This window comes from Falco punctatus (genome assembly GCF_963210335.1).
Source record: "Falco punctatus genome assembly, chromosome: Z".
Classification (NCBI taxonomy): domain Eukaryota; kingdom Metazoa; phylum Chordata; class Aves; order Falconiformes; family Falconidae; genus Falco; species Falco punctatus.
This window is the reverse complement of record NC_137586.1, coordinates 53,023,889-53,048,645: the sequence shown is the minus strand read 5'-3', so window position 1 is coordinate 53,048,645 and position 24,757 is coordinate 53,023,889. Positions and strand designations below refer to the sequence as shown.

Here is a 24,757-nt window from a genome sequence, read left to right as displayed (position 1 = left end):
CCAGCCCTCATGGGGTCATTAGGGAGCAGCTCCTGCACAACTTTGCTGAGTGGCTTAAAAGATATTTTTTAATTTATTTTTTCCCCACACACAATAGTCATAAATAGCACTTACCCATTTCTGAAGGCTTCTCTTCTTCCAAGCCAAATAAAAATTCATATTTAGCCTTGGCAATAGTCTGGGCATGAGCTGATACATCATTATCCCACACAACTGCTTCTGCCTGTAGAGTCAAAATGAAAAAATCTTATCTACCTTTTAGTGAAAACACAGCAGCAGGAATATGAAATCCCCTCAGGTGGCTGTCAGGTAGGATTTACAAACTGTTCATTTAACTCTGTCACCACCAAGACCAACCAGAGCAGATATGGGCCAACTCAGACTACTTTTGAAGAGCTCCCCTCTCTGCCTTCGGACCCAAGCATTTCAGTGTGCTAGATGTGATGCGAGGGCACTCAGCCTCTCACATCTTTAGCAGCGTACCCACTGTGAGGCCAGCAGCACTGGGAAACCATCTCAGCAATACCAGTTAGGGTTTAAAATGTCTAGGGAATAGTATCATAAATAGCAAATTTGAGTATGGATGTCACAAAAATGGGACCCATGGGAAAACCATAAATGGAGCAGGCTGTTTCTCTGGGAGGAGTCTGGGGCAGAGAAAAGGGCTCCAACAAGGATGATAAAAAATGGGGAAAAGGATAATAAGGTATGCAAACATGTGGTGAGAGCTGTCTGAGGGTCCCAGTTGGGCAGCCCAAGCCTGACCACCACCATCTAGATCAGGACAAGAGTCCAATCTCTTTTTATGACCATACCACCCAAGTGAAACCTGCTGCTGTGGCCAGAAGGCAGGGAAGGGACACAGGGTGGTCCCTCCAACTATCAGGGCAGCAACGGGGAAGACAGATGGACAGACTGAGCATCCCGGTGCCACACAGGCCTGGTGACACCAGCACCTTCCCACTGCTTCCCACTCCTAAAAAGCAGTTTGACACAGTAAAGGTCCAGTTACTCAGAGGAGAGAAAGGCAGCAGGACCAAGATTAAAATTAGTTTTCTGAATAGGTGGGGACAAATCAAACCTTCCAAGATAAAGCACACATCAGCAACAAACTGCAATGCAGAAACTGTCTGCAGTCGGCATTAGGTTTCTTCCCAGTTGGGCAAGACGAAGCCCGTAATTCTGTCTGAAGTGATAGGTGAAATAAATCATTAACTCTATAAATCCTCAGTGACCTTTATATTCATACTCTATGTTAGAGGCAGCCAATTGTTAGGGCATAGCAAGTTATTGCATGGTTCACATTGGCAAAGGCCTTAGCTTACAAACATACTTCTTAAAAAAAGAGAAGCCAGATGGAACATTCTGCCCCCCAGGACAATAATAACTGTTATACACTTCCAACAAATACCTTAGGGTAAGCGTCAGCTACAAACAGAAATTCAAAGTACAAGAGACACATAATTCACAGTAACACATGATCAAGGCTCTTTAATCAGAGATACATAGAATCACAGATCCATATGTTCCTCCAAGGCCAGCTCTCCAACAATTCCATTTTTCTTCCAAGAGTATATTGACAAATAACTATTTTGCCCCACGTCCTAGAACTGTTTTGCTTCAGATTTTCCTGGCCTTTTACCCCAATTTTTTCCCCATCTTCCTGCACTGTGCCAGTTCTGCAGGATTTAGTCCAAACACCTCTGTAATAAGTGGGCAGTAGATCTTATGCAGGGGTCTTGGATATATTTATTTACCATTCAGTGGTCCAGCTATTCATCACTAGGGCTCTAACAGGTACTTTGATGGACCTCCTAACACTAGGCTACCGAATACTTTGGGAAAAATGTGATGAAACAGATGAAAAGCTTTCTAGCACAAGGATGACTGACTACCACAAGCATGATGAAATGAGCTTGGAAGAAGCCACCGTGTCACCCATGCTTTTACAGGGCTGCATGTATTCGCAGGCAGCCAGGCAGGAAGGGCTAGAAAAGGAGCAGCTGGACCCAGAGCACACAGGAGGCAGCTCTTGGTCTGCAATAGCCTGGGCAGGAGTAGCTTACAGAGCCAAAAATTCAGCCTACCCAGATGGATGCAAAGGGATGGGATGGCTATACAACTAACTGGTGCCAAATCCCACTCACAGATGAATGAAATGGAAAGTAAAACAGACAAAGCAGTCCAGTTCCTGAACAGTCAGGAATTTCTCATCTACACACCTCTGGAACACAGCACGTCTATCCCTCAGCTCTGCTCTTGGAGGATTCACAGACATCTGCTGCACTGAGCTTCCTCGACAGCAACATCTTCCAAGGGTCTGTATTTGCCTGTACATTACCGTAAAGCAACGAAAAAGAGCACCCTCTGTGTCATCCAATTACAGGCAGAAATTAATGGTCAGATTAATGGGTTTTCAGTGTACAGGGCAGCATTTGTTAGAGTTAGGTGCCTAAGCAGAGACTGCAAGAGATTTGTCTTGGCATCTGAAAGGGGTAACTTGATTTTCAGAAGTGCTCACCACCACTGATGAGAATTACAGATACTGGCTTGTGCATGGGAAAAGTTAAACCTAACATCTATTTACACTGTCAGAGCACCATAAGGATGTGTCAAGGTACAGCACTTCTGAGCCTCCAGATCCAGGCTTAAAGAAAAGTTTAAGGTACTTCACCCAAACAAGAGATATCAAAAAGAGGAAAAAAGGAGGGAGGGAGAATGAGAATGCTGTGAAGCTAGAGCTGGCTTTTAAGACTATTACTTTACTGTTGTCCTTCCTCGGGGGGTGGGGTGGGGGGGGTGGGGTGGGGGGGGTGGGGTGGGGGGGATGAACAAAACCAGAAAACAAACAAACCAACCAGAAAATTGAGAGAGAACAAGTCCTCTCCTTTTCTTCTTTCAATCTGCCACTCACCCAAACTTTGCAGAAGTCATCATGCCCCAAAAACGGGAGCCAAGAGAAAGGCTGGACAAATGGTCATGGCACTTTCCAAGATGCATTAGCAAGGATTAAATACAAGCAAGACTGGAAGGAATATAAAATTCCTGCTTAAGCCTTCTCCCTCAGCTCAAGGGCAAAGAAATCTGCATCCGGGTCAACTCATTTCATAATTGCTTCCCTCAGAGGGCTTTAACCACCAGCTTTGATGCATCTGGTGTTTGTCACTGCTGGAGAGGCTGATGCTTGCTCGGAGCATCAATCCCCTTAAATCATCCCAGTTGTACATACATTTCTCATGAGCCACATACGCACTGTTTTTCAGTCCGACTGCACGCTGGGCATAGCATCAGCCAGTTCCTGCCCATTCGTTCACCACTCTTGCAGTGCTTTCTTCCTGTTTGAACATGTTTGATGAAGCCTACTTCTCTTGCTCGGGAGCTGGGGAGGCTGCATTTACCTCTCGGGTGATTTTTGTGTAACATTTGTGAGGCTGTGTTAGCCTGGACATGGCAGGCTTCACCCCTCAGACCTCCTGCCAACACAGTGGACCAGTTTCTGTTGACCTCGCACAAGGCATTGGCATGGGTCAACAGAGGTCCCACCTCACTGGGCTTTTGTCCCTTGTTGGGGCAGCAGAGATTGTTTAGGACATGCCCACAGCACTCGTGGTAGTCTGCAGCCTGCATGGGAAGCGAAGCTGCTGAGTCCATGCCTCCTCAGCACTGAACTGAACAGCAGTGGGATGCTAAGACCTCAGGGGATCCCACACTTTCAGCGGGAGCTGCCAAGGACAGGTGAGTCAGCCCCGCATGAAGCATGCAGGCTGTCCCTGCTCTGCTCCGCTCTGCTGGCTAAACACCCAGCTGGAGCACGGCATCAGCAGCTGCAAGGAGAAACCTCGCCACAGCTTACCCAGGAGATGGCTTTAGGCAGGCCCCTGGTGAGAGCCGGCTGCTGCCCTTCCTGAAGCACAGTGTCTCTGCATAAATTTGATCTCAGCTCCACCTATGAGCTCCCCTCAAACTGCCCCCCAAAAACCCCAGTGGTTTTTAGATAGGCACAGTGAGTCATCCAAGCCTGAAGAAAATGCTTCTCTTTTCTCCATGGATGGAAAGCACCGAAGCATCCTCTTTTGAATTTAGCTGAGGTTCTGGCTGGGGCCTTTTTTGGGACAGACTGCTTTCTCCTTGGGGCTTTTTTTTTTTTTTTTTTCTAAAGTACCAACATCCCAGAGAGCATTAATATGTGGTATCAAAGACATCTCAAAGTCTTGTTATCTCACAGCCATTTGCAGTTGAGCCAACAGGAGAGCTAGGCTCCACCTCTGTGGGTCTCAGTGGAAGGAGGTGACATTGTCCATGGCTGCTGGGACAAGGAATGGGTCAGTCTGAGCACAAAGAACTGGCATGAACCCATGGCTCCTGAACCATTCACACTTAGGGTCATGTCTTTCCTTTGAAAACATCTAATAAGGAAGAAGTGTACAAAGGGACAGATGATCAACTGGCAAATGTCAGTCTGGAGTTTCTCAGACCCCCTGAGAGGCCAGATGCTGCTAGATTTGAGTCCTTGCAGGAGCCCTGGGAACTTGGGGGAAAAAGCAGAATGGGATGGGTGCCCAAGCTTGAGCCTTCAGGGAGCAAGGGTCAGCTGAAATGCTGGACAGCAGGAGACCAGTCATGGTAAAAGGAAATCAGCAGGAAGGGGTCTAAGGACCTTTCACAAAGGGCTGCAAGCCATGACAGAGAGGTCAAAGCCTCCTCAGGGGGACTCCTGAAAACTTTCTTAATAAAACCCAGCCACTTTACTCCCAGAACGAATTATTACTCCAGTTCTTCTAGGCTTACTGGAAGAGCTGTAGAGAACTGGCTAGCTGGGGTGAGGGTCTCCACAGCTAAGCCATACCGTGAGGCACCCTCAGGCAGCCCCAGTTTTGCACACTTTTGCCTGTGCAGAGCTGCTTTTCCCAGAGCTGACGACCTTCCCGTCAGCCACATGGCTGATGGGTGCCAGCAGGTGACAGGCCGTGCACCGGCAGCGCAGTGCTTTCAGGTGGTTTCACAGAGCTCATGGGGAGATGCTGCAGCAGCTGCAATAGAGCCGTCAGCACTGCTACAAGGAAGCAGGGAAAAGTCTCTGCAGGATGCCTGTAAAGTGCAGCCCACTTGGAGGACTTCACAGCCACACCTAGACCATCTCTAATCCCAGGCTGTGCTTGTTCCATTCTTATTACTTCACCAACATCTCTAGCTGCAAAAAAGCCAAATGACCCTCAGCAGTCCATCATATACCCTGATACAGTGAGTATCTGCACTCAGGAGGCATTAAAGCATCTACCTTCATCCTGTCTTTGCACCATGCCCGTTTCTCCCCAAGACTGACAGAAATACAGTAACTGGTAATGGAGCTAGCTTAAAGAAAAAAAAAAAAAAAAAAAAAAAAAAAAAAAAAAAACAACAACAAAAGCAGGAATGATGGACAGACGGTTACCACAGATTTACAACTTTCTCCGGCAAGTTCCCAGCAGAGCAAAATGACCAGGTGAATCAAGCTGCAACGCCATGGCCAAGTCTCTATGGAATCACACATTAAGAGCTCTGTCTCTGCTGTCATGGATGGACAACCTGCCCAACAGCCAGGGACTAGTGGTCAGCTCTTGTTTTTAAGCACTGTTATCACTCCTGTGGGGGCATGAGCTTTGCAAACCTCGCTGCTTTTGACAGGTCATAGCAATTGTTCTGAGAAGACTATTTCTGTTGAGCTTTTCTTAAGTAACCACCCTAAGTAACAGGATGAAATGCAGCAAGCTGGAGTTAAAATAAACTTGCTAGCAGGTGAAACCTAGTGCACTGACAGCACAAAGAGCAGAGAGAGTGCTGGTGCTCACAAAAAGACCACTACCAAAATTTGTTGGTTTTACTTCCATGTGACTACACCATGTTTGTGTTCTCCTCACACACACACCCCCACACACGCTAATATACATGTTTGCAACTCTTCAAATTAAAGCATTAGTAAAATAGATTTAAGACCTAAAAGAACCGGAGTTTTGCATGGCTAAATCTCAGCTAGAGCTGCCAAAAGTTAATGCTAAGCAAAGGTTTTGCAAGAGAAGAAATCGCAGCTTGGGTTTTAAACTATCCTGATTTGTAACTGTCAGGAGCTGCAGGGAGATGTGCAGACAGCCAGAATGTGAGGGAGGAAAAAAAGGGCTTGTGTGAGGGCGTTGCCTATAGCTGTTGTCCAGCTGAGAAGTTTGGCTTATGGAAGGGGATATAACCAAGTCAGCCAGGACTTTCCAGCTGAAGGAAAGAGGCAGCTGAGAGACACGTGGCAGAGATGCATGCAGTCACAAGGGGTTTGAGAAAGACCAAGAGCAGTCAGTAATTCACCACCTCTTTTAATACAACAGCCAGAAGACATCAAAAGAAGGTATTAGGAGTCAGCATCACACCCCAACAGGAGATGGTCCATTGCACAGTTCATAGTCAAAGCCACAGACCTTCCTGAAAAAGTGTCATGGAAACTAAAACCCTACAGGAGCTGAAGAGGAGCGTGAACAAGCTCAAGGGATACAAATCCACAACATGGGTAGAAATCACATCCTTCTCATGAATCTCCAAGCTGAACTCTTCCCAGGCATCTCTTGACATCTGTGACCACATACATGCTCCTGAGCTATAATGACCTTGGGTCCAAGCCAGTGCAACCTGCGCACTGGGCTTTGCCCTGAACCCACCAGACCTGGGGCTCAGCACGGTCTAGCCAGTTCCACTGCTCAGTCCTCACCACAACGCACCCCACACCTTCACCCCAGGGGCTCACCAAAAGGCACGGAGGCACTGCCGGTGTGCCGCGCCACTCCCATGCTGCGGGATGTGTTTACCCGGAGCAGCCACCCAGGAAGCCGTCAGGCTGGAGAGGGTAAAATTGAAAGGTGCAGATAGCATCGGGGCTGCTCTCCCTGCTCAAAGGCAGACTTCACAAAAGTTCAGTGTCTGATGAGAGGCTCAATTCAGCAATGAAGCAAAAGAGTCACTGCTTAGAAAAAGGCATGGGAACAGTGACAAAAAAGGGATGCCTTAGTAGCAGTACCAAGCAGTTGCAGGTAAAATTTGCTTTCCATCTGGTTGTCTTGTTTTACACCTGCAGCTGAGTATTTTTGCCCTTAAAGAAATATTTGCTGTGTTGTTTGGTTGAAGTTGTTAGGGAGCAGTCAGCTGTTACACTGAATTAAATGCTTTTTATTATGCAAAGGCTGACACTGTCTGAGCTGTAACAGTGTGAATGTGAACAGCATATTAATCCAAAGTCTGTATGACTACACTTTGCCATTAAAGGTCACTCAGCATTTTGTATTTGCCAAGTCAGTGATTTTTGATGTATGCTGTATGGACCTCTAGATGTCTATGCATTATTTTTAAGGTATGTGCAAGAATCAAAGCAAATTCATTGAGAGGTGGACTTAGCTTACTGCATGAACACACGTTCTTAGATATAAAATGTAAAAAATTGTAAAAGAGATCCAAAACTTTTAATAAAGCCATAGTGCGAGTATTTTTCCTGAGTTATGTCAAACAGTGTTGGGATGGGGCCTGATTTAAGAAAAACTGCACAAAGACATCTTTTATTCAGAGAAATCAGTGGCACACGTACTAGACATCTTACATTTACCTTTTTTTGTTCAATCTGTTCAAGTATATTTAGCAAACTGACAGACTGTTTCTCTGCAGCAGGTAGCATGCTTTCATCATCTTTAGGCATCTCCGAGAGCAGAACAATGTTTAGACAGGTTACAGGTCTGCCCTACATGGATTCCAACTCCATGGAAGCTAAAATTTGAATATGCCTAAGTGCCTCATGAGTTTACCAGAAGTTACCTCTGCATCTTTAAGCAACTAAATTCTTTCCAAAACCCAAGCCAACATCTGCTGAGCCTTGAGGACTTGCAGGGGTTCCACATGTGCTATACATTCTCTATGTCTGGCTAAATAAGCACTGCCTCTTTGGATGGAAGAAGGACAGGATATCAGGAAAGCTCATCTTCCTTTTTCAAATCAGTATTATGAACATGGCTTAAGATAATACCCCAAAGTATTAAAATCTTCTATGGACCTCGACTTCAGGCAATAGTAAAAAAACAAACAAACACCATATCCCAAACCGAAGCCATTCTACACCAGAGCAACAGGAAGAATTTACATTTGCAAAGGTGTAAAAACCTGCATTTCCTCTCTGGCAAGGGCAAAGTGTAGAGCTACAACACAGCAAAGGAGTGTGTGCAAAAAGGGTATGTATCTCCCGCTAACTTAGACATAGCTCACTGACCCTGTGTGACTACTTCGTATCATGCATTAAAATTAATTTTACAGCTTTCACCTAAATTGTTCTTTCTGAGTCTCAACTAGATTTAACAGAAGTTTTTCAGCTCAGAAATTTGACTGAAGTTTCATCTAAGCCATCTTCTCCCTGGCACAATTGCGGCAGAAGCTGGAAGTGACACCAACAAATTCCATGTAAGCCTCCTGCTGTGCAAACACTAGGGAACTGAAAAGATGTTTTTGCAAGAGCAGACTGCTTGCTTGCTAAAAAAAGTGCAAGTTAAGGAGTACCAGCAGCAACATCCCTGGGCAGCCATGGCCCCATGGTCAGGAGCCACTAGGCAGTTTCAGCCATGGCAGGAAAGCAGAAGACACCAAAGGTGATATATTCCCAAAAAAGCATCACAACGTAGGTCAGCTGGCTCTAGTGTCCCACTGGTAAGCAGACATATATATAAAACATACATACATATATATGTATGTATATTATATATATTTATGCCGTATATATAAAAAACTTACACAGAGATAATTCCTTCTTCCTCATTACGCCACAGTGAGTCCACAGATGAGAAAGCTGATGAAAACCAGAACTCACTGGTACTATAATTCATTTTCTTCTAAGAAAAGGGTTTTCCTGGTAAGGGTTCTCCCGTTAACACTGAAATGCAGCCATATCCCAGGCTTAAGTGCATCTTGCCATCATCCTTGGCATTCGTTCAGCCTGGGAGATGTGGCTATTACCCCAATGACACTTCCTACTGTAAAAAAAATAATGAGTACACTTTGGAGAAAAGCCACCTCTTCCACTGTGCTATTTTACACTGAGAAAGCAAGCCTCATTCATCACTTCTGCAAAAAGGCAGCTTGCACTGTATAATCTGTGCCATTTGGATTGTTTTCTTACCACTCTTAAACTACTGTATCACAGACTGAAGATGATGCCCTCTTGTTCAGACCTTCTACCAGGTGTCAAAAAAATTGCTGTGACTGTGACACGAAGCCCTCAGCAAGCATGACAGTGACCAGTGTGCTTCTGCCTTGGCAGCCCATCCTCAAAAGCCAGTTCCAGTGTGGTCTTCTTAGGCTTACTCCAGCAGTTGCAGCACTGAAAATCTTCTTGTACAGTTCGCAGAGCCAGCCACAGCAAACACCACATGCTTTCAGCAGCCAGAGCTGCTAAGTGTTCAGTGGAGGTGAAAACACATAGCTCCCACTCTGACTGACAGCTTGAATCCTGTGCCCTGGCAAGTTTGTTTGCTTACAGCATCCAGGAAGTACAGTCAATTCTGGAGCAATTCAGGCTTCAAGGGCTAGATAATACTTGTGCTCCTCTAACTCCTGTTTCAACCCTGTAGCAACCTAGCCCGCACCCAGAGGGCTAGCCCTCACCCGACCCTGCTTTTAAGCCCCATCCACAACCGGCCTTGCTCATCTCTATAATGCAGAGAATAAATGCTTGGATACATTAGCATCCCAGGAGCCTGTGGTCTCCAACAGGAGCTGGCACAACAGCAAGAGGCATCTCAGAGAAGAAGGGGCTGTGCTCAGAAAAAACATCTGGAAACATCCTGCAGACACATACTTCAAACAGTGCCATTCCCGAAAGGAACACAGGACACCTACAGCCAGATTTGAAGTGTCAGGCAGACACTCAGAGCTGGTCTCAAAGACCTTTTTCATCCCATGGAAGCATACAATTTGTACTCCCTCACAACCTCATCTCAGTGCAAACAGAAAAAAAGGACTGGAAACAGCCTCTGTCATCATGGGTGCTGGAGGACAGGAATTCCTTCAGAAAGACATTCAGACGCTTAAGACACAAATTGCTCAAGACCTAAACTTGTTCACCTGCAGCCCCACTTCTCTGCATGATGACAATCCAGAGGAGCTCTCTATCGCACATACACCCTCTCAGCCAAACTTCCAAAGGGAAGGACACACACACAGCTTTACAACCCACCCAGATGTGACAAACCCCTCAGGGCACAGAGCGGGTCTGGGTGGGAGAGCCAGACTGAAATCCCTGCTCCGTCAGAAGCTGTGAGGCTGCGAGGAAACACCCCTTCAAGTAGAATGGGTGGCATGTGTTGCCGAGCTTGGTGACATCACTCCCACCTCTTCTGGCTGAGCCCACAAACCTTCTACCAACCAACTCTACCAGCTGCTGCACCCTGGGGATCCCCAGCACCCACGTTGCAGAGTTGAGGTGGAGCAGGATACTCTGGGTGGTGGCTGACTGCCCCAGCCTTTGAGTTTTGGCAGCAGCTCACGGGTTTGCCTGGCCTCAGGTGGAGCACAGCAGCTTGGCAGATGGCTCTTCAGTACCTCCAGTACCACCTAAACCTTACTCTCCAGACACTACCCCCTCCCTCCCTTCCTTGGGCTTCCTTCCCTAAGCTGCTACATTGTGCTACCTCTTAAGTTATCTTTAAACCAGCACCCAGCAGTACCCCAGGCTCTAGTTCTCCCTCAGGGCCTTTGCAACTAAACAGAGGAACTCAAAAAAGAAACACATGCAATGCCTCAGAAAAAAATCAGGTCTCCAGCCCATCTCTCCACGGAGCAGGGATCATTTCATGCAATCAACTCTGCTGCATGCACAAGGACAGTTTATCAGAAGCATCGTTCCCCCACCTCAACTGCCAGCCCCAACGCTGAGGCTCACACCACTTGACTTCGAGCATGCCCATGGAGGCAACCACCTGTCTGCAGAGATGCTTCGTGGCACTGGTCCATGGTACTCCTGCAGACAGATTGTCTCTTCAACCCACAGGAATCAAACCCCAAACCATCTCTTAAAGCAAAGCTGCAAAACCAAGTGCCAAACCTTCCTGGTAAGACAGGCAAGAATAGAAAAGACCATTTTGAGGGGGAGGCGGGGAGGGGAAATACTCTGAATGACATCCAGGTCTTTCAGCTAAGCAGCTTGAAAAGAGCAAATAAATTATTGCTGGGAAAAAAAACACCACTACTGTGTTTATTAGGATCCTCACTGTGCTCTTCCTTCTCAATGTGATGGCACAGAAATGGCAACAGCAAATCAGATAATCTGCTCAAGTACCAACAGCACAAGAGGACCCCTTTCACACAGGTAAGTTGTGCAAGATTTTTCTTTATGTATCAAGAAGTCCTAATTTTTTTGTTGTAATGATTTTGAAGAAAGCAGTGCATCAGCTTCTTAGAATTATTTTTAACATCACCACTGCCTTAAAGGATTTTCTTATACTCTTACCTGCAATGAACCAAGGCTGTAATTGAAGGGGAGGATTTACACAGGGACTCACACTTGGTTTAACCTCACCTTCTCTCTGACCAAAGGCATACCCTAAAACCAGCATCTCTATAGCCAAACTCTCAGTCTGTGTACATCAACAGAGCTTGGTCAGATTCATAGCTAGCGTTAAACTGGTAACATCTGCTGAAACACATCAAGTAAGGATATGAAAAAGTGTTTGGAGTAGAAAGAGGTTTCTTTCTACTAGCTAAACCAGAAAGGCTTGGATGATTTTCAGCAGCCCATTATTACAACTGCTTCAAACACTGGGTGTGCAGCCACCAGTTTCATTAGAAATACTGCATTTGACTTGCTCTCTCTGTTTGAATGGCCCTACACGCAGACAGAATTAAAGCGTGACTGAAGCTGCAAAAGCAGCAGTAATTGCAGTTGCCTGTCACACACCCAAATATCTTCAGTAACACATTGATGTGCTCTGCCTGAAGTGTACTAAGAGGCACCCTGTGGGAGCCAGGTAACTGCTGCTTATGGCATGGCAATACCGCATCTATACGGGATGTTAGCATTTTTGCTGAGTTTGCGTGAAGTTCAAGCTCACTACAACTCTGTTTATGTTCCCATACGCTGAGAAGCGTAGCTCCAGTCCCCGGTAGCAAGGATGAAGATAATGCCACAACTGCACAGGAGCGTCCCTGTGTATGTTTAACTTTCTAAAACTTTACGCCGCCGATGAATTCACCTCAACGCCACTCCTCCCGAGAAAGCACAGTGCTACTACTCTGCCAAAGACGCTGGCTTTTTCACAACACCTCATTTAATTCGAGAACGTGGTATGATTAAAAGAGCTTGTCAGTGCACCAACAGTGGTGATTTGTTACACAGCCAAGTTACAAGTGTGGAGACTGAAGCAAAACCAACTGTACAAATGCAGGTTGGGGATCTCACCCCTGGGGTGGGGGTCCCAGTGCAGCCTCCCTGGTGCAGTTGGTGTCTCTGGGGATCTAGCAGTAATGAGCCCCGAAGCAGGCTCTGAGCTTTTTTCCTTTAGGGAAGTGTGAAAAGAAGGAGAAAAAAGGAAGGAGAGAAAAATGAAATAAAAAGGGAAGAGGAAAAAAGAACAGGAAGAAATAAAAAAGGGAAAAGAAAAAGGAAAACAAAAAGGAAATGGAAATACGGAAAAAGAAAAATAAAGGGAAAAAAGAAAAAGGGCGAAGACACAAGAAAAGAGAAGGGGGGGGGGGGGGTGGAAAGGTCAAAGTAAATGAAAGGGAAAAAGTGCCCCCGGCGGCGCGCACCCCCCGCTGCCGCACGGGCACACGTCGCCCCTTACCGCACCGCCGGCTCCTTCCATCTCCCATCCCGGCCGCGGCGGATCGCAGCCGCCCTCCCGCGCCGCCGTGCCGACTCTGCCGCGCCGTGCCGGGCCGTGCCGGGCCGCGGCTCCCTGCCGGCCCGCAGCGCCCTGCCGCCCGCAGCGCCCTGCCGGCCCGGGGCCCGGGGCGCCCTGCCGCCGGCGGCGGAGCCGGGCAGCGCGGCGCGGGCAGCCCCAGCACGGTGGGCGCGGCGGGCGCGGGAGCGGCGCGGGCCGGGCCCGGCGGGGCGGGGCGGGGGCGGGCCGGGGCTCGGCTGGGTGGCGGGGGGGCTGCCCGGAGGGGAGGGGAGCGGAGCGGAGGGGAGGGGGAGGGGAGGCGGGGGGGGGGGGGGGAGGGGAGGGGAGGGGAGGGGAGGGGGCTGCCCGAAGGGGGCGGGGGGGGGGCGTGAGTATGGGAAGGGGAACGGAGTACCACGTGCTCCTCGAAAAGATTTTTCAAAAAAAGAGGAATTATTTCGAGATTAGCGAAGTAACTGGGCGAAAGCCACGAGCAAGGCGGCGTGCCCACCGCAGCGGCGCGGGGCAGCGACACGGCCGGCGCCCGCGGGGCCAGGACGCGCTGTACTCCGCTCCGCTCCTAAATCCCTTCACTGCGGCTCGGAGTTGCTGGGGCAAAAAAAACCACCCAAAAACACCCACCCACCCAAAAGCCTGCTCCAGCCCCGGGGCTTTCCTTCGCAGCCCGACTTCAGAAAGCGAAAGAGCGCAGATGTCTCCCCAGTGACCCCATCTGAACATTCAAAACGGATTTTTCATTTATTTTTTTCCCACGGTTCACTGGAAGTTCTCTTGCCTTCTCGGGTCTCTAAGCACGCGATGGCATTGTTAGGATTTCTCTAACCAGGAACTCCGCAAGTTGTCCTTTTTCATAAACTGGGGTTTCCCTGTCGGAAGCCGCACTTTAGAAAATACCCCCAAATCTCATGGGCCCAGTTACAGGAGTTAACTACACAAGTAGCTGACAGACTGGATAAAGAAGGATGTTAGTTTCTGCAATTTCAATGTATTTGCATTCCGTTCAGTAGCAGTTAAAAGCTTTATTATTATTTTTTTTTTAACCCACCAAAATGGATAGCCTTTCTGGAGCACTCTGGAGCAAGGACCAGGACTGGCTAAGCACTTCATGTTTGCTCCTCTCCCTGCACTGGAAAACAAAGATGCCTGTTTTAGGTGGAAGGCAAGGCTGTTCCAGATGCTTTGCTGTTGTGAAAGGCTTTGGACAGTCCTGGTGGTAGAAGTGCATCACCATGAAGTCACTACATAAACATACCACACCCAGACACAGCAGCATCTTAGGGGCCAGCGGAGGGGAAAGTGCAGCCCTGCCTTGTTCCCCACTGGCCCCCGGCTCACTGCTGGAACCACAGCCCCTGCCAGCACAGGGCAATCTCAGCCTTTCGGTTCTCCAGCACCAAATTGCAAAAACAAACAAACAAACAACAACAACAACAAAAAAAAAACAACAAAAAAACCCAAACCTTTTCTGGCAGCCTAAAGCATGATGCACCCTGGCCTGGAGCTTTCCCTGTATGGCACACCATCCCAGGGCTCTTCCAAGCTCATCTGGAGGCTCCATACAGTAGCATCTCCCCGTGCTCCTCCCAACAGGGCTGTGGCACACAGAACCCACTCTGCTCCTCCTGACCAGAACCTCCTCTTTCTCACCACCTCCAGCTCCATACTTCCCTGAGCACTGCTGCTCCAGATTTCCACCCGTGCCACCTGGTGCCTCTGTTGTCTGGGTACCTCAGGCCTGGTGTACCCTGTATATCAGAAGGCATCCCACTTTTTCCCTGCAGCTTCCCCTCTCCCCATTCTAAGGCTCCCGCAGGCTCTGGACACTGCAACCCACGTGTCCCAGGAGCAGTACAGGATCTGCCTCCTGCTCAGCAGCCCTCCAATCTAGTCATTGCTGTCCTCTGGGAAAAAGTTGGATGAAAACCTGGTTTTCCATCCCCCAAAATGACTGGCACGGGTCCTGAAGAGGTCCCTCTGTGGGCCTGCAGGCACTGCCTCGTCCCCCTCTGTCCTGTGTGCCAGCACTGAGCCCAGCACACATGTGAGCAGCATGTCCCTGCGATGAAGCGCCATGCCCATCCATCTGTGGCCAACATGTGCCATGGACTGCAGTGCCCCAGTGGGGCAGGGTGATGTGCTGGAGGGCTTCACCCCTCACCCCAGCCAGGGCTGCAATACCAAGCATGTGTTGGCTGTGGCAGGGTTTTGTTCCATCTGTTTCAGGCGCCTCTGAGGCCCCGGGGGCCGGTGCAGGGGCACAGGCTGCGGATTCCCCATCTGTGCCACATCTGAGCTGGCTAACACAGTGGAAGAAGAAACCACCATGTGCCTGGGTCTCAGAGGAGCTGATACGCCCTGCCTCCCTCCTCCCCAGCAGGGCTGAGGTAAGCCTGGTTTGAGGGGGAGGCTGATGCTACCCCTCGCAAGGCAGCTGCCCATCACCCGGCCCTGGGCACCTAGGTGGCAGCCACAGCCACTGCACTCCAGTTTGGGTTTTTCCCTCTATTTGTATTGAGGAGAATTTAACCTTTTCTCTCCGATCCAGGCATCTGGCCTGAGTCACCCGGACATTTAGGCTGCCGGCAGTGAGCTCTGTGCTGTAGTACTGGGAGAGGAGAGTGTTGCTCGGGGGAGGATGACCCTGCAAGCCCCTGCCATGCTGGCATCTATCTAGCTGTTGTCGGTTTACCTCACTGCAAAGGAGGGTGATGGGGTTTGGCACCACCCATCCTGAGATTTGCACAAGGGAATGTGGTATTTCTTGTACCACTGATTATCGTTTTCTGCATGAGGGCGATATTAAATCCCAAAACTACTGTGAACAGGCAATCAGCAAAGAAATGGGGTGCTTGTAGTTCATTTCTGAAGGAAATTTCTGGTTTTTTGCCCAAAGGCTTGATTTAAGTTTCCAGTTAATTATATCCAAAAAAGCAAAAAAAAGTCAGCAAAAGTTGGCACAAAAACTGGCAGCTTTCTAAGCAGTTATGAGGGCTTGTCACAGCTACAGAGCACTCTGAATTGCTTAAGAGTTCAAGTTTGAGCATACAGCATGCATTTTGACATAACCCAACCTAGAATAATAATAATTTAAAAAAAAGAGACAGAGTCAGGTACTCAGCAGGCAGCCACTGTGAAGGCGGCGAATAGTCAACCCTGCAGGAGTGTCCAGCCTGGTTCACTGGCTAAGCTGCTGCAAATCCCCTGGCCAAGGGCACTGATGGGGAGAAGGGACCCAATACCAGGCAGGTGACCCAGCTGTGGCATGGGTGCTGGGCTGAGGTTCAGCTAGGCAAACAAGGCACAGCAAACTAGAGACAACGTCAGAAACTGCTGGCCATGGCAAAACAGTAGCAGTGTAAAGACACTGCAAGGGATGGCTGGATCTCTCAGCTTCATTACGGGAGAGTTGTGTGAGAAGTGGCCAAACTGCAAAAGGCAGTTGCTGGGGTTATTTTGAAGAGCAGAACTTTGCAAGGCCAGTGGTGCTCTGGTAATCAGCTGAGATTGCCTAGATAACACTATTGAAAATACCAAGTTTGGGTATGCCATGTAGCAAGACTGGGACCCAAGGCAAAAAAGTAACTGTGGTGGATTCTTCGTTTGCAAGGAGTCTTGGACGGAAAACAGGTCAAGAAACAGGAAAATGGGTAAGTTATGCAGTGTCTAGGGGCTGCCAAGGTATGCCTGTCAAGCTGCCCCACACTTGATCACCAGAGTGGGAGCAGTGCAGCAAACCAAACTCATTTTTCTGACCATACCACATGGATCAAACCTGCCTCTGGTCACACCGTGGGGCCACAGGGTGCTTTCCCTCACCAGCAGGGCAGCATCTGAGTGGATGCATGGATTGAGCATCACCGCATTGCTGTGTCAGTGCCTTTTCCATGCAGCTGGCACCAGCCTCTTACCACCACTTCCTAAGACAAACATTAATCATCTGGGTCAGAAATTCATGGCTGAAAATACCTTCTCTCACCACTCCACCTCCTCAGAAAAATAAAAAAAAATGTATTGCAATCAGTGGTCTGTAAATAATAACCAATGCATAAACTCTGTAATCTTTTGCCTATAAAGGCGCTCTCTTGCTCATTATTCTTCTCTCACAAGAAGATGAGAAGAGTAGAGGAAACTCACTTCCAATTTATTTCCCCTCATTCAAGAGGCAGAAATCCACAGGTAAGCCATCATCCAGGTACTTACCAGAAAATAGCTCAGGACATTGCATTTCAAATCAAATAGAGACTCTCTCTTTCCATGATGGAGAAGAAGGCTAATAATAATAATAAAAAAATAAAATAAATAGAAGAAAAACCAACCAGAAACACCATTATCTGCAGATGGAAAGACTGAGTTAATCATTTATTGGATTTTCCTCTGTGTGTCTGGGTTTTTCTGGACACAGCTGGGAAAACATTTTTTTTTTTTTCATTTTACTCAGAAAAAGAGTCACCATCAAAACTCTTTCTTTCTGAATTAAAGCTGGAAAAGTAGTACAACAGCACAATGAGAACAGCAGATTTGGAGGTAAGGCACAGACTAGGAAATGACTGGGCATGCATAAAGAGGGGAATTTTTCTATTATTCCTTAAGAAGAGTCAGATAGCGCTAGTAAATCATTATAGTAATGCCCAGGGTGACAACCATGGCAGGGAATGGGCTAGTGCACACATGGGCCAGTTAGCTGGCATTGCTGTGAGGAGGGGTATGCTGCAAGCCGTGCCAGTACCATCGCTCTTCATGTGCCTCTTTCCTCGCAGGCTGTCAGGCTGGGCTGGCCTCACAACCAGAGCTCCTGGAAAATTCCCTTTTAGGGGTTAACTGACTCTTGTCTTGCTCCTTCCTCCACTGACAGTTCTCTGGAGTCTTGCCATGCCTAGGACTCCAGGAAACATAATTTTTCCAGACCCTCCATCTCTTGTCTCCAGAGATTTCACTTCACTCCTTCCTCCATCTGACATGGTCCTCAGGAGGAAAGGAAATGACCAACATTCCTTGACTGGGGAGCCCTGTAACTGGCCAAAATTAGAGCATTTGATGGGAAATCTCAGAGGCTTGTCATTCGACTTTAGGGATCTCCTATTTCACATTTATTTCCAAAAAACCCAGGACTTCACAACACAGGTACCTCCCCTGCTGGGTGAGTCTTTGGAAATCTCCTTTTTAGCCCCAGCTGAAGGACAGAGAAAACACTGATGAATGTCCTCACTTTGGCAGGTTCATGGGTAGCTTCTGGGTGACTGCTATCACCTCCTCTCTTAAACTTTGCCCTTCCTCATCTCTAGTAAATCTCTCTTTTTGGCCTTCCCTTTAGCAAAGGGCTGCAGGGTCCTGAAATCAGCCCATCTGCAGTGGGTACAACCTTTTAAGCAGGCCATCAGTGACAGTCAAGACCACCATCCCCTCCCCAGCAAATGTCACAGCTCCTGGGCATTTGTGCAGAACTGATGAGCCCACAGCAGCGAGAGGTCATTAAATATTTTCCAAAAGTGGCAGCCCCACGCAGTACTCATGGTATCACCCGGGAGACCTAATAAAAGCTCTTCAGGGTGAAGAACTCAAGGAAGAGTCCCAGCCAGGCTGAGGGTGGCCATGTTCTTCCCAAGCACCTCCAAAAGTGACAGAAAAGTAGTCTGTTATTCCTGGGCTGCCAGGTCCCAATGAGTTCTGCTCCTGCTGCTCCCCAGCACTAATGGTGCAGCCAAGCCATCTCTCTGGGTTAGGGAAAGCCCTCCATTCTACTTCTGACATGGAAGCAAGAGGCCAGGTCTTAAGAGTCCAGGATGCTCCAGCAACGGGGATGCCAACAGTGGAGGCAGGGAAAAGCAGATTTCAGCCAGTTCCCAGGAATGCAGTGTTGTTTCTATGGCTGGATCTGTGCTAGTGAGGAAGGTTTCTAGGGATCAGATCACCAAGACTCCTTCCCTTCTCCCAAACTGCCACATAAAGGGTAAAGGAGAGAATCACCAGTTGGTTTATTTGCAGTGTCATCCATATGACAAGGGGAAATTTGGCCTTTGGGAGGATATGAAGGAAGGGGCTTTTTCACTGCCTTCTAGCACAGAGCATAGATCACACCAGCATCACCAGCCCCAAAAGTCAATCTCATATGCATAGCTGCTCAGCTCTGTCCCAGAGGGTAAAGTACCTAACAGAAAAGCAAAGGAGGAATGTAAGGAAAGACAGACCTTCCTCTCTGAGACTGGAGCACCCAGCCATATGTTCATCAAGTCAACATTGCTTTGTTGAATCCTCTGCTTAAGCATGGTTACTTTTAAGGGTCTTCTTCTCGGAGCCTCATCTGCCCTAGACTCAGTGATTCCTCTGCTGCCCCTGCCTTGTGCCTGGGTATGGTAACCAGATGGATTCACTAGAAAAGTAGTCCATTTAGACTCATAACCACAAGAAGAAAGAGTGTTTTGCATAAATATCAGCAGAGGTGTTCAAAAGTGCACTCAAACACACAGGTGAGGGGAGCATACTGTATTTGAGCAGAACAGAAATGCTCCAGGTGGTCTTTTCCCCTCCTGAATAACATATGAGATTCTATAGAATGGTATCCTTTCTAGGGAAATCTTAGCCAGTCTCACATAAATCATTCTGATCTTGACCTCCAAAAGGAGGTGGCAAATACCACAACTGTATAGTATACCATGATCAAGGCAAGCATACATTTCAAGCCAAGATACTATGGCTTTGTGGTTTTGGCTTCCTTAGACACTGGCAACCTCCTGTAAAGTCCTCCTGTATGGTTTTCCCCTTTTCACTTGTCTTCTTTCTCATGCTACAGATGGTTCAGACTGGACTGAGACTGCACACCAGATACCAAGCCAGTGAGAGGTGAGGGGAAGGGAACATTCAGGCAGTGGCCTTTTTTGAAGGGAAGGGTAAATTGCAGCTTTTTACAGCACTACCAGGGCTGGGGAAACCTGAGTCAGAGGAGGACTGCCACAGCTACAACTATGGCTGCACTGACATGCAACAAGCAGCCTTCAGAGTGAAGCAGGGCACATCACCCCACTGTCCTCCCCAAAATGAAATCACTATGGCGTGCAACTGTGGCACATTCATACAGCAGCCACTACCCAAAATGCTGCAGCCAAAAAGGGAATCCACACCGTTGAGAGGAAAAGTACTGACAAGATTGCTTCCTCTGCTTAAACAAAGCTGTAATGAGTGGGGGCAAGCAGCTGGACAAGACAGCTGCATGCATATCCTTCCCCAGGTCTCCCCAGGTAGCAAGCTTGCATCAGTCACACATGACAAAAGGTGGAAGGTTAAATGATGACAATTAAGCACATTTCACTGGGACAGAGCAAGCCCTGCCACCATGAACAGATCGACACCGACTGTGGTCAGAAGCAGGCAGGTCTCTTGGCGGATTTTCTAAACAAAGGAAGATACCGTTTGTTTCCCAAGCAGAGAACAGGAGCCGAAGCCGAGAAGCCGCGATGCGGAGGTATCGTGTGTCCGGCTGGGGTGACAGCAGCGCCAGGCACCGTGCGGCGCAGCGCCATGGTAACAGCCACGGTGGCAGCAGGGAGGGCTGCGCTGCCGGGGGCCGGGGGGTACCGCGCTTTCTCCTTCTGCAGCCTGTTTTCTGGAGCACCCTGCCACGCAAGGCAACTGCACAGCCTCCTGGGCTAACATCAGCCTTGATGGTCATCTGAAGAGACAGAAAGCCTTAAGGGAGCAAGAGCCGCAGGGTGCCCGGGTGGTCAGATGGCAGGGAGCGTGTGCTGGTGTCAGCCACTGGAGCTGCGGGTAGAATACGGGCTGCCAGGGTGTTGTGGTTTGAGCCCAGCCAGCAACTAAGTACCACACAGCTGCTCACTCACGCCCCGCCCCATACCAAGTGGGATGGGGAGGAGAACTGGAAAAAAAGGTAAAACCCGTGGGCTGAGATAAGAACAGTTTAAGAGCTGAAATAAAGTAAAATATAATAACGGTACTAACAACAATAATAATAATGGAGAGGGAGAGAGAGGAATAAAACCCAGGGGAAAAAAAACCAATGTGATGCACAATACAATTACTCACCACCCACTGGCCGATGCCCAGCCAGTCCACAGGCAAGCTCCCCCCAGTTTATATACTGAGGATGATGTTCTGCAGTATGGAATATCCCTTTGTCTAGTTCAGGTCAGCTGTCCCAGCTCTGCTCCCTCCTGGCTTTTTGTGCACCTCCTCACTGGCAGAGCACAGGAAGAAACTGAAAAGTTCTTGACTTAGGGTAAACATTACTTAGCAACAACTAAAACATCAGTGTGTTATCAATATTATTCTCACACTAAATCCAAAACACAGCACTCTATCAACCATTAAGAAGAAAATAAACTCTATCCCAGCAGAAAACAAGATACAGCAGAAGACTCTTGTCCTGTCTTCTCCTGTAAATCTCCTAGTTTCCTGCTCCTCTCCAAAGCAGGACCCCAGACATCCTTGCAAATTCTTCCTCTCCCTCTTCCTAAATGTCACCATCAGCATGCATCCTCTGAACTTCCACCCTCTCATGTACCACCCCACTTCCTCACAACCAGCCACACTTCTTGCTCCTTACAGCCCTGGCCTCCTACAGCACTCAAATACAGACCCCAACACAGGAGCTCTCAATCCCCCTGCCCCCCTGCTATATACTGCTGCTGCCCCTCCAGGGAAGTGTTCGTGCCCCACAGCTGTACATCCCCAGTCTCGTGCTCATTACCTCCCCAGCAATCCTTATTTTATTATTGCTATTTCCCCAGCCAATTGTTCATTCCCACCCTGCCCCTGGCCAGGGACCAACTCGCTGCCAGTGACATGGGCACATAGACTCGACATTCAACATTACTCGAAGCAGAAGGAAAGCTGTAGGAAGTTCCCACCCACCCCACTCTCATTTCTGCCTGCTATCTGGAAGTTCTGCCGAATGCCACATCTAGCCAGGCCCACCCTGTGCAAGACAGAATGCTCCACAGCCAAGAAGCATGTTTCCATTTTACTTTTTTTTTCAACATTCCCCCCCCCCCCAAATTAATTGCTTCTGTCACCTTTGCTCCCCCCACCATTCACCTCAGCCTTACTTTTCCACCAGCAACTGGATAAAATAGTTCCGGCCTGCTCCTGTGCTCTAGCCCTCAGCATTACTTTTCACAGTTTCCATACATCCTCCTCCGCACCCTAGATAACTGTGTACTAAGGGCCAGGCTAGCTGGTGATACAGCACCTATCCCTTTTCTTCCCCTTACTTCCAAGAAATCCTCACCCAGAATGTTAAAGGCATGAAATGGACAATACAATACTCTACAAGGGAGATCCAGTCTTCTGCAAAGTGGGTTTTATCTGAACAATTGAAGGTGTTGGTGGGCATTGCCTGTCATTTCCCACTCCCTATCACTCACCACCTCCATATGGATCCAGTGTCTACAGGTGACACAGATGTGCTGCTCCTGACTCCCTCAAATCCCAAAGTCCTTCTTTATTCTATTTCTGAAAGCTTGATCTTTTTTTTTCCTTCAGCATCATACTGACTTTTTACAACTCCATTAAACTAGTTTTACAACTCCATAGCTATCTCAAGATCAAATCCAAGTCCAAATTCAGCCCCAGGGAAAAAGCTGCTCACTCCCACAAGTATATATTCCAATCCTTCACAATTCTTTTCCATTTATATTTTTATATTAGGATGTTAGATTTTTGATAGCTATAGAAACAACATACTGTTTTCTTCCCTTTCCTTGATGTCAGAAAAAATTGTCTCCTGGCTTGAAGAGCTTGCTGGATTCCTGTTTTCTGAGAGAAGAAGATGAAGAGGTATGTATGGTGATGAAGTGATAACTATCTGAGACACCTGTGGAGATACAGACTTGGTTCAAAGCCTGCTGGAGTCAATGGAAATCTATCACTGACTGCTTTGGCCTTTGGAGTCTCCCTTGGTTCTAAAAGCTTTAGGTTCTTCCCCAACTTTGCATTTCCAATGGCTGTCTTGAAAGTAAATTTTTAGTCTAATTCTGCTCCTGCTGAGCACATTCAACCTTTACTGCTTTGAGCAGCAGTGGCAAACAGTGAGCCAGAGCTAAGGATAAGGCTGTTGTGCAAGTGTTCTCAAGTGCAGGATGAACAATTCTTAATTACAGTTTTTCATACTGACAGACTTCTCTGAAGTCCAGGGCACACATGAATTAATCCTCCTACATCATATGTCAAAAGGCAAACCCTAGCAATCTGATTTCTCAGGCAAAGAACTTAAATGACACATCAAACCACAGATGCAAGTGACTGCTACAGTCAATATGAAAAGGCTGCTCTTTGCATAGCAATAAACCAGATGTCTTTCAGCTTGGTGCCTCTCAGTCCATGGTTCAGTCCCACTGAAAACAGTCACATACATGAAATTAGGCAGGCACACAACTGGTTTATAAAAGCAGGACTCAAATATCTCAGATTCACATTCACATTTTCAGGTGCTGGTCAAGTACAATGCTGAGGCGTGAGCTCCAGTGCATTTACCACATGCAAAGTGGCCACAAAACAGCCAGCCAGCCCAGCTGCCTCAGCAGTCAGCTTTACTGAACTGAGCCCTCAAGGAGAGCCTGAATTTTCCCAGGCTGCCAGAAGCTGAGCTATTGAATCTGGGTGGAAAAAGAAGAGAATGATGTTCCGAAGTACTCAGGTTTGTCCCTCCTTCCTCCTGCTTGAATGGGGAAGCACCTTTCAATCACAGAACTCAGATTAATGAATCTGACTTACATCTTGGATATGAGTTTGAGGGAATTATATGAGTTGGATGGGAGATTTTTGCCTCTTTTTGCTAGTCAATATTTGTCAGTGTGTTAGCAGCTCCCCTAAAACCAACAGAAGATGACTGTTTTCTGTAGGTAAAATATAAAGGTTCAGCTTTTCCAAAGAACTCCTCATGTATCAGTTCTTGAGACACATCTATGGGGGGGCAGACAGATTTGCACTGGAGGTTACTAACAGCCAAAAGAACAATGGAAAACCCTTCTACTTCCCACAATGGGAATGTGATTATTGCTAAAATAATTTGCTTAAATAATGGACTTGCTTAAGCAATGGCTTTCATCTCCAAAAAAAAAAATCAAATTCTGCAGGCTTATGATGACACAAAACGACTGTATCGGCTGGTGGCAAGAGAAGAATCCTTTTTGCATTTTCTGCAGGAAATGCATTTTTGGAATGCAGTGTGAACATTGCAAAGATCTTTGTATCAACACTACGGGCCATGAGCCATAGACCTGCACTTGATGCAGCCTGAGGATTTGCAGGTACCTCATGAAGGGTCTCTTCTGGGTATAAAACATTCAAACACATGGAAAGAAGCCTTGTGTTACCTGCACTGAGGTAACTTGGCAAAATGAGATTGCCAAAGATCCTTTCTTTTTCTCTATAGAAAGACATGTTTGAATTTAATAAAGCCAGAAGATCTCTGGGATCCAAGGGGTACTTTACAAAAATTGGCAGGGGTTGGGCATATACTCCAGCAAATTACTTTGGCCGATGTGTGTGGCTGGAGATCTATTAGAGGAAGGTAGTAGAAGTGAACAGATCAACATCATCAGTCTTAATGGCCACCACAAGCATGGGTTTTCCTATAGATCAGAGAACAGAAGGTGTTGGAGGTGGAAGTATGTACACCACACAACCTGTTATCTATGACTCAAGTCATATGGATATCTCATAGTCACCAAGTATGGATCTCAAGTCACCAAGATCTTCTCTAAAGATGGCAAGACAAGTCACCAGTCCAAAACTCCCCACATGGGCTGGAAAGATCCTTAGGCAATGGCACTATATAATTAAAATGATATTGCATTGACAGACTGGACAACTACGGGGAAAACTAACATCCTTGGAGTGGACTAAAGAATGAA

The 24,757-nt window shown here is 47.6% G+C and overlaps 1 protein-coding gene across 3 annotated transcripts in view; it reads right to left on the bottom strand.

The window, feature by feature from the left end:
* PSD3 (pleckstrin and Sec7 domain containing 3) overlaps positions 1-13,112 on the bottom strand; it is a 126,379-nt gene extending 113,267 nt beyond the window's left edge. The window contains exons 1-2 of one of the 3 annotated variants that reach the window (XR_013924908.1): positions 12,831-13,112; positions 115-223 (exon numbers count right to left, since the gene is read on the bottom strand). Coding sequence is in view for 2 of the 3 variants with exons in the window: in XM_080372375.1 (XP_080228501.1) it covers positions 115-223; positions 12,831-12,851 (130 nt within the window). In the remaining variant the exon portion in view is untranslated. The remainder of the gene's footprint in view (positions 1-114; positions 224-12,830) is intronic. The other 2 variants (XM_080372375.1, XM_080372376.1) reach the window with 2 other exon arrangements.
* Positions 13,113-24,757: the final 11,645 nt, after the last annotated feature.